General features: G+C 41.3%; 1 protein-coding gene across 1 annotated transcript in view; it reads right to left on the minus strand.

Annotated features, from left to right (window-relative positions):
* The window catches only part of LOC122650409, a 65,222-nt gene extending 57,287 nt beyond the window's left edge, over nucleotides 1-7,935 (minus strand). The window contains exons 1-6 of the mRNA XM_043843825.1: nucleotides 7,740-7,935; nucleotides 6,599-7,414; nucleotides 6,442-6,510; nucleotides 6,159-6,357; nucleotides 5,705-5,804; nucleotides 4,103-4,231 (exon numbers count right to left, since the gene is read on the minus strand). Of these exons, the coding sequence (XP_043699760.1) occupies nucleotides 4,103-4,231; nucleotides 5,705-5,804; nucleotides 6,159-6,357; nucleotides 6,442-6,510; nucleotides 6,599-7,360 (1,259 nt within the window). The 5' untranslated portion in view covers nucleotides 7,361-7,414; nucleotides 7,740-7,935. The remainder of the gene's footprint in view (nucleotides 1-4,102; nucleotides 4,232-5,704; nucleotides 5,805-6,158; nucleotides 6,358-6,441; nucleotides 6,511-6,598; nucleotides 7,415-7,739) is intronic.
* Between the last annotated feature and the right edge of the window lie 2,426 nt (nucleotides 7,936-10,361).

Genomic DNA, 10,361 nt, shown 5'->3' on the forward strand with positions numbered 1-10,361 from the left:
GAGGAAAGAACGAGGGGGCAGGGGCCCCAAAAGAGGGGAGGAGAGCAAATTACATGAGAACTAAACAAACAAAACATTACCAAGCCATCAAGGGGTAGAGACGGATGGTTGTAAAATAGACAAGGCCAAACCCCAGGAGACAACAATAAGTTTGTTCCTTGGGGAGTCCATTACAATCTTTAGGGGGAGCAGGGAGGTCTTGGAGCTAACATCAAAGGAGATAAGACCTCCAAATCTTATCAAAGGATCGCGAATTGGAGGATCATCTGAGGAGATTGCGCTCCATCCAGATATGGTTAATAGCAGCACCAAAAGCAAGCTTACTGACAACGTCACAAATAGAATTCCCAGCAAAAGTCATGTCCATTCCAAATCCATTCTCTTGCTAGAGGGAGAATTCTTCTATTACTTGGTCAACATTTCCTCAAGACACCTTTCCAAACTGCAGAGGAGAAGGGGCAGCCGAAAAAAAGGTGATCCACATCTTCAACACCATTCCAACATAAGCAATAAGAGGTGGAGACTGGAATCTGCTGAAGGAGGAGAAAGGACTGTGTGGAGAGGCAATTGGAGAGGGCCCTCCAAACAGTGAAGCTGTGACGGGGGGATACGAACTTTGAACCAAACAATCTTATGCTAAGAAGATAGAGGATCACGAGCTTTAACGAAGTCCCAACCCGAAGAGGAGCTGAAGATATTGTTGGAGAATGGGAGCCAAACCACTGAATCGCCCCTACCTCCAGGCCCCGGAGATTCCAAATGTCGGCTAATACCGAAGAGGAGTGGACTGGGGGAGCCCAAACACCGTGAAGAATAACGGAAGCAATTGGAGCCTGCTTATCAACGCCCGAAGAATAGATCGCTCTTGCACCCACCATAGAGGAAAGGACACCCAAAGGATGCCAATTATCAAGCCCAAAGAGAGATAGAAACTCCGTCATCAATCATGGAGTGAATGGCCCCAATAGTAGTGGACCTTAGTTTCAAGATTTTACGCCAAACCCAAGAAGAATCAGAGGAAGTAAACAGTATCCAAAGAGACTCCTTTAGAAGTAGACCAAAGTAAACCCAATCAACCCAAATATTGTCTTTTCTAGCCATAATTTTCCAGATTAACTTGGGAATACCTGCACTGTTGACCTCTTTGATCCTTCTCAAACCAATACCTCCCTCCTCTTTTGGGAGACAAATAGCAGCCCAACTGATTAAGTGAAGAAATCTAGAAGTTTTTACTCCTTCCCAAAGGAAGGCACACATTAGAGACTCCATTGCCTTGATAGTAGGCTTGAGGCAGCCTAAAAGCACTAGACCAATAAATGTAGGAGGATTGGAGAACTGATCGAATCAATTCCAATCTCCCCGCATAAGAAAGTAGCTAACCATTCCAAAGTTGTTGCCTTTTACAAATAAGATCTAACATGGGAGTGTAATGATAGGCAGTCAACCTAGCCAGAATCAACGGCAGCCCCAAATACTTAACCGGAAGACACCCAAGGGAGAAGCCCGGCATCTAAAAGAGGGTGGCATTGCTTGCATCAGAGACCCTCCTAGGAAAAGGTGAGATTTAAGGAGATTGATCCGAAGACCCGACAATCCCTCAAACCAGAGCAAACAGAACATAATGGTCTCAATAGAAATAGGATCTGCTTTTGAGAAAATTATAAGATCGTCATCGAAAAAGGTGGGTTAGCCTAAGGGACTTGCATTTGGGGATGGGGGAAATGAGGTGGAGGTTTGTATTGGACTGGAAACTCCAGCAAAGGACTTCAAGAGCCAAAGAGAAAATGAAAGGAGATAGGGGACAACCCTGGCAAATACCCATAGAGGAGGAGAAGCACCCGGTTAGACTCCCATTAACAAGAACTGAAAACCAAAGAGACAAGATGCAGGAATGAACCCAATCGACAAAGACAAGAGGGAAGGGCATCTTACGCATGACATTGGAAATGAAATCCCACTTACGGGAGTCAAAAGCTTTATAAATGTTGATCTTCATGAGGGAAGCCGGGGAATGAGATTTTCTATCAAAGCACGACTCCATTTGGGTTCATTGGGTTTACTCCCACCTCCTCCAAAATGACTCCATTTGGACCGTCCACATCCCTTCGGATTCCTCCTGGATCTGGCGCAAGATCCTCCTCCTCCACCCTCTGGCACTCAGAGCCACATCCTCTACAATTGCTGATGGTTCCTCCATCTCCCTTTGGCTTGACCCCTGGCACCCTAATGGGGTTCTTTATAATCTCTTTGGCCCTAAAGCTATTTACTCCTCTGGAATTCTCAAGTTTGCCCACCTCTACTCCATTTCTCCCACGGTTTCTAGTACCCCCCACCCATCTTCCCCCCATCCTCACCCAAATCTAGAACTCCCTTCCCCCTCTCCCCCTCTCCCCCTCTCCCCCCCCCCCATCTCATGCGGACAAGGTTATCTGGCTGCCCTCCTCCAACGGCCTTTTTAGCTTTAGATCAGCCTGAAACTTTGTCAGGACTCATGCCCCTACTGTCGCACAACCTAGTCTGGTTTAAAGGTCACATCCCTCGCCATAGCTTCACTGCCTAGAGAACTCTTAACCTTTCCCTCCCCACCCAAGCCTTCCTCATCCACCGAAGAATCCCTGCTCCCCCTTCTTGTATCTTTTGCTGGAATGGTTTGGAAGACATTGACCACCTCTTCTTTGCTTACCCTTTCTCCTCTACCATCTGGAAAAAAGCCCTTTCGTTTATCTAGCCTCGCAGTAGGAGACCCCACCATTTCTAGAGAGTGGCTCTGGCTGGTCATGACTTACCCTGGCTGCTCCATCTGCGACACTATTGGCAAGCTAGTGTTTGGCGCTGCTCTTTACCACATTTGGATGGAGAGGAACCTCAGAAGATAGACCTCCAACTCGCGGTCTTTCGACTTGATTTGGAAAGCCATCTCTTTGGATGTCTCCTCGAAGCTGAGTTTTCTCCCTAAAAAGCCTTTCTTGGATTCCCTAAGGAACAGGCATATTGTTGTTTCCAACTTTCCTGGGATTTAGATTGTGCTCTTTTACGGCCCCAAAACCCTTCTTAATTTGGTTTGGGGTTTGTATCTTTCTCCCCCTCCTCTCTCTTTTTCCTTTGTATATTCTCCTCCCCCCCCCCCTCCCCTTTGGTAATAGATTCTTTACTCACCAAAAAAAAATGTAAATGGGTAAATTACACTTGGGGTACCAAACATTTTGAGAAACTACACCAAGGTACCTAACTTAAAGATAAGTAGAACAAAGACAAAGTATATGGTATGTAACTATAGTTACACTACGACGGTTAATGAGGTAGTGAATATGGATGAGAGGTGAGATTCCTCAAACTGACTATTTTAGGTATCTAGGCTCAATCATAAATAAAGAAGGTGATCTAGAGGATGATGTTGCTCATTGAATTAAAATAGGATGGAGTGGAGAGGTGTGTGATCGGTATATTCCTTTAAAGCTTAAAGGAAAATTTTATAGGACTGTTATAAGACCAGCTATGATGTATAGTACGGAATGTTGGACAATTAAGAAGAGCCAAATAGATAAACTAAGTATAGTGGAGATGAGGATGTTGAAATATATGTGTGGAAAAATAAGGAAGCATAAGGTGAGGAATGACCATATTAGAGCTGACTTGGGAATTGTTCCGATTCATGATAAGCTACGAGAGAGCCGTTTGAGGTGGCATGGCCATGTGCAACGAAGGCCTTGGGATGCTCTAGCACAGAGGAGTGAGTTGATCCAGACTGAAGGAATTAAAAGAGCCAGGAGCAGGCCTAAAAAACCATAAAAGTGATGACGAAAAACATGCATAGCCTAGGCCTTGTTTCATGTATGACGATAGAGCTGATTGGAGAGTAAGGATTGATGTAGCCGACCCCATTTAGTTGGGATAAGGCTTTTGTTGTTGTTATTGTTGTCGTAACATTAGCTAAGACTGGACTTTATAAAGTCCACAACCTATCACAAGAAAGGCATTCAATAGATCCGACTTTTAGAGATCCCACTCATCTAATATTACATTCCTGTCCTTAGCTGCAAGGGAACTTTTAACTAGTGCCAAGGGAAGGATCAAGCAAAAAAAAAAAAAGAAGAATACAAACCTTTGAACCATGCGTTTCCACCCTTTTGGTTTCTTTTGCTTCGCATGGGACCTCTCTTTGATAGGAAACTCTGGGATCAAGTAAGTTGAAGAAAGGCCACGGCTGTCTTCAGCAGAGTCACTAGGACAGCTGGAAGTTCCAATGTGCAAAAGTTATTAATGACAAACAAAACGAAAATGAATCATGGTTCAATCATGAGAAAACAAAACCAAAACCTAAAATCCAGATCAAAGAGTTAAAAAAATTATCTACACGATTGTAGCTCCTAAAACAGCACACAATTTCTGAATAGCATAAAATTTTTTACAGACTTTCTCAGAGGGCAGGCCTTGGTGCAACGGTAAGGTTGCTCCATTGTGACCAAGTGGTCACAGGTTCGGGTCTGGAAACAGTCTCTCTGAGCAGGGGTAAGGCTGCATACATTATGACCCTCCCCAGACCCCGCAGTGGCGTGAGCCTTGTGCACTGGGTACGCCCTTTCTTTTTTAACTGCTGGAACATCCCAACAACCTCTAGCACGCACTTCAAATAAAAAAAAGATATATTAAGATGTTAGAACAAACTCTAGAACAGAGAAGAGAACCTTGACAGTATATTCTTCGTGTTTCAGTTAAATTTACAGAAAGAAGCTGTAAAGGTCAAATTCCAGATAGTGAATGAGAAAAAAAAGAACGAAAAAAAAGCCCAAATAATATGGCCCAAAAATTTAAAGTACGTAGGGTACTATGTATGAACAAACAGCACAGCCCAAACAAAACCATAATATCATGATCCCATAGTTGTCAAGGCGCATAAGCGAACCAAGGCGATCGAGGGGGCTGAAAACCAAGTCGACACCAACAAGGCGACCAAGGCGACACCAGAAATCAAAGCGTGACAAAGGAGCCTGGAGGCCTAGGCGACGCCTTGACAACTATGCATGATCCTCTATGGGGCTGTGCTATAATATTGAACCCAAAAGACAAGGAACAGGTGCGTCAAGTGTGGAGAAATGATATTTTTATCAGCAAACCTGTTTCTCACTCCCAAACAAAGGAGGAAGGAGGGAAATTAAGCATGAAAGCCACTTTTTCTGGAAGAAGGGGGGAATCACCTGGGCTTGTGTGTAATTGAGGAATCTAGTATTCATTGTCTTTCCCCTGTTTCAGATCTCTAATCTGCTAAGCTGCATTTGAGGGGAAGTTTGACAGTCCCTTTCTGGGATGACACCACTTACCCACCATCATGATCATGTTTATCATTGTCCTAATGGTCTAACTGAAGTAATCTTCATCTTTCAAGGGTGTCACCAGGGAGGGGAAAAGGACCATATTTTTACCATCTGATAGTGCACTTTGTATTCTTAAAGTTTTTTGGAACTCTACAAAAAACTTCATTCCCATTAAAATAGTACAAAAAGATACAGCACTAGAATTGTTTGTTCAACTTGTTTTCCACCCTACTTTATCTCGTAGTTGGCAAATAACAGGGGCGCTTAATGTATTGACAGCATATCTGTTGGGCAGTACTAACGAGGCCCAATTTATTGAGGGCTCTATGAATATACTCTATAACTTTCAAGAGAAACATATAATGCTCAGACCACATGATCAACAGCACTACCTTTCAATTGGATTAGACTGGTCAAGAAGCTCTAGTTGAGACTGTCTTTCTTTTTCTAACTTTACGCCAATTTCCTGAAGCTTTGATGCTTGGAGTGATTCTGGAGGTAAGAGAATGTCAATGTCAACAACTTTTCATCACATTTCAACAACAAAAAAAAGAGAGAGAGAGAGAGAGAGAGAGCAAGAGAGTATTGTTTCTTTTGAAAAGTTTGACATGAGATATAACACACCCCTTCATTATGTTCCTACTAAACAAGGATCAATTTTATTTTCCACATCAATATACCTTAAGCCACCATACAGTGTAATTCAAAAAATAAAATAATTGCATCAATTATATATGCAAAATTCTAGCCACTTCTTTTCCAGAACAATGCAACAAATAAAACATCATTGCCTCTAGAATAACTCCAAACAAATAATAAATAATGAAAAAAAAAAAATAGAATCACCTTTCCAGACCAGGTAAAACTTCTCATTTAATGATGATCCAACCACACTTCGAATCACTTCACGCAACAAGTTGACTGGTGTACGTCTCAGCTCTTGGACGATACCATGAATAGACTTCCCATTCCCCAGGAATATGCTCACATTTGGATGTTTGGTTCTGCACCCTGCATGCTGCTCAAACTCGCAAGCATTAAGAACCTGCAAAAGCCATTCAATCATTCATTACGCTAATAATATGGCATAAGCACTCCATAGAACCACTAAGAATACAGGAGACCTAACCTCAGAAAAATTACATAGTGTACAACCACACAAATATCCAGAACCTTTCACAATGCCAGGAAGCTCTCTCTGACAAGGATCAGAACAATGTAATAAATCAGCAATAGGGAAGATATGTGAAAATATAAAATTTGAAAACATATGAACTAAAATTTACCTCCTGAATAAGGGAAATATACTTCACATGAGCTCCTTCAAGAATGCCAGTTGATAACAACCTTTTGACATTCTTAAGGTAGCTGTTCATGGCAACCTTCTTGGACATTTTAAATTCCATCTTCTTTTTGGGAGAACATTTAAGCTTGTTTCCCGCTTCAGAGACAACTTTTCTAGGAGTACATACTAGCATGTCTGCAGTTGAATTATCCAACTTCATCGTATGATACTCCCGAGATCCACCATAAGTGAGGTCATTTTCAACCCCATTGCATACAGACTGACCTGCTGGAGGAGATGTATAGTCCTCTTTGCTCTTGCTGAACTTGAAAATTATTCTCCTAATCCCAGTGGAACTAGTAGGTTTTGGAACTTCCATTATAACTTGAGAGGTAGATACAGCAACAGCAGAGTCATCACTACTATGCTCCTCATCGCTCGTGCTCTCCATACTTGAATTCTCTGTGCTACTAGATGTAACATCACCACCTCCCAATTTATTCTCCCCTTCTAACTCGGGGGGTTGGCTCGAGATGGTTTGAAAGCTGGATGCATTTTCCTTCGGAGAGACATTTGGATTCAAAATTTCCGAGTTCAGGTCATCGTTTGACAATTCTTTTGCTTGCTTCTTGTTGGGCAAGGACACTGATTCAATAGCATCTGCAACCCATTGATGACCACGCTTTACTTCAGTTCTGGATGAATCACCCAATGCCACCTCCCCATCGGTTGCCACTGTCAAGCAGACAGCACCTTCTCCCATCCAAAAGGCTTTTCTCTGAATTTTAAAATAAACCAACTAAACCACTGAATTAACCTGTTATATATAGAAACAAACAGACATATTAAACGTTAAATTGAAAAGAAAAAAATATCAAATTAACAACTGTAACATTTGTAAATGATGTATCCACCCAGAGGGGTGTGGATTCCAGAAAGGAATTCTACCCAAAAAAAAAAAGATTTCAGAAAGGAATAAACTTTATACATCTTAACCCTTGTAAAGCATTAATAAACATGGAAATCCATTAAAAAGGCAAATATTGTCAACAGTCTCCAACAGTGGGTAAATGTGTGTGTGTGTGTGTGAGAGAGAGAGAGAGAGAGAGAGAGAGAGAATAAGAAGAAGAAGAAAGACGTACCTCTGACGCCTGTCAACCAAATCTTCCAGGATTGAATCTGAAGGCATTAAATAAGGCTCCCTACCTACAAGAAAAACGCCTCCAAATCCAAACTTCGAAGTTGAAAGAAAGAAGGAAATTTTGAATTTTAGGGTTTAACAGATCTAGAAATTAGGGTTTTCCTTGTTCACAAGAATCGCAGAATAGATAGACAGAGAATCAGAATTAGTATTATTAGATCAAGGGTTTCCCTCCCTTCTGCAACAACACAAAAACGCACAAAGCGACAATTACCCAGTCTCAGGCCCTGAGTTTTTGAGGTTGTGTTTGAGTTTGAAGCAAATGAACATGTGAGAGACAAGAAGAATAAGAAGAAGAAGAAGAAGCAGCAGCAGCAGCAGCAGCAGCAGAAGCAGAAAATAAAGATGGAAAGATTAATAAAACGTCGCTATGAGATGGAAGAAACGAGGACGAACGGAGGATAAAGGCGGTCTTTATAGTTTACGGGGGACCCACTTGTTGCTGACTTGTCAGTCACGCGATGTGGCAAATTGGAACTGGCAGCGCTGAAAAATTTTGTCTTCTCGTCCTGCATGGCAGCAACGTTTCTTGCCAACCAGAGGTGCCAGCAAACAAAAGAAAATAGGCTTAACACCTCCTCGCCTTTCTTCTTAGATGAGAAGCGGAATTGATCCCAAATTGATAGGAGATGAGCCACAGTAGGATTGTCAACTGAAGGCGCAATGAAAGATAGATCACTGCCAAACCAAGTAGCCTTCGCGAAGGGGCACTCAAAGAGGATGTGATCACTCGATTTCCCTGGTTTGCCACATCTCGAATAATTATCACTTCCAATTCGCAGGCACCTCAATTCCTCTAATAGGGGAAGTGGACCCCACCTTGGGCAGTGTTTTCGAATGGGGTAAGGTGATCATTTTCGTCCCCATGTGAGGAATTGGAGAAGATAACGATTCCTCTCTCTCTAGGGGAGGATGAGAACATCTCATTCTCTCACAAATATTAACCAATAAGCTTTGGCTCAACTAGCAACATTAGCAAACAATATGGACTTGGAAGGATGAGTTGTGAACACAATGGGAAAAAAGGTAATTTGTTTCCAGAATGTATAATTATACTTATAAGGTAATATAGTTAAAGTCTTCTGTTCTTGACCAAAAAAAGAAAACAAAAAGGCACCTATCAGGAAATAAGTATAACAAAGTGAGACCCCAAAAATTCACCTTACCCTTCTTCATTTCTTTGCATCTATCAACTATTTTTTGATCATAGAAAACAATTATTGAATGAATTTAACAATAACTAGCTTGAATCATAAATTTTGTATATAATTAGGACAAGAGATCATTGCTTGGCCGTGTAGGAATTAAAATCCTCTGCAGTACCGGTGGGGCGGCGGTGTACATCTAGCGGCACAATAGAGGCCATGTGTGCCATGTGTGCCACCTGGCCTCTGCTGTGCCGTCGGATGTGCACCGCCACCCCGTCGGTACTACAGAGGATCCTGGTCCGTCGTGTAACCCCTGCACCAGCGAGGGGGCCAATGAGAGAGCACACATTGTTCTTTTTTCCCATAAAATTAATACATACTCAACAATCTTGTGGTGGAAAAAAAAACAACAATAACAAAAATAGTAGAAGAATGTATTACCGAAAAAAAAAAGAAGAGAAACTAGCCTTTGAACCCTTTCGTAGTCCTTTGCAATAGATCCAAAAAACCCTAAACTCAGTGGATCAAGTAAAACCCAGTAACTTGGTTGCTAAAATGAATCCAAAGAACAATTGAACAACAAATAAGCTTATATTTATACATTCCATAAAACTATTCTCAAAAAGACAGTGATATATGGTTTTTGAATCAATTGAAGAAGATAGGATGAATATAAATAGGTGAAATTAGGGCAACAAATGATAAACTCAGTAGATCAAGTAAAACCCAATAAATTAGTTGCTAAAATGAATCAAAAGAACAATTGAATAAAAAATAGGCTCATACTGATACCTTCTGTAAAACTATTCTCAACAAGATAGCAGCCATCGCGATTTGTGATTTTTGAATCAATCGAAGAAGATAGAGGAATATAAATAGGTGAAATTAGGGCAAAATTTGATAAATTCAAGGGTGGTCCTTTAGAATATACAAAAAACCCTAAACTCAGTAGATCAAGTAAAACCCATTAAACTAGTCGCTAAAATGAAACCGAAGAACAATTGAACAAAAGCTTGGCTCATACTGATACCTTCTGTAAAACTATTCTCAGCAAGACAGCGGCGATATGTGATTTTTGAATCAATCAAAGAAGATGGAGGAGTATAAATAGATGAAATTAGGGCAACAATTGATAAATACAAGGGTAGTATGGACATTAAATAAAATAGGCGCTCTTTAGGCAAGGGTAGTTTGGTCATTGAATGTATATAAGGTTAACTTTACTATAGATTGACAAATTTTATTTTCCTTTAAAAAATAAAAAAAATACACTAATTGTAGACTTCATGACTTAAGTCTGAGAGAAAGAACACTACCTGGTCACTTATGGTCCTCGGCCCCTGCGCCCAAACACAGGGCCGTACGAAATGACTGTTGTGCCCCCATGAAAATATGGAAATCCCTGAGCATACAAC

Source organism: Telopea speciosissima, chromosome 2, assembly GCF_018873765.1.
Source record: "Telopea speciosissima isolate NSW1024214 ecotype Mountain lineage chromosome 2, Tspe_v1, whole genome shotgun sequence".
Taxonomy (NCBI): domain Eukaryota; kingdom Viridiplantae; phylum Streptophyta; class Magnoliopsida; order Proteales; family Proteaceae; genus Telopea; species Telopea speciosissima.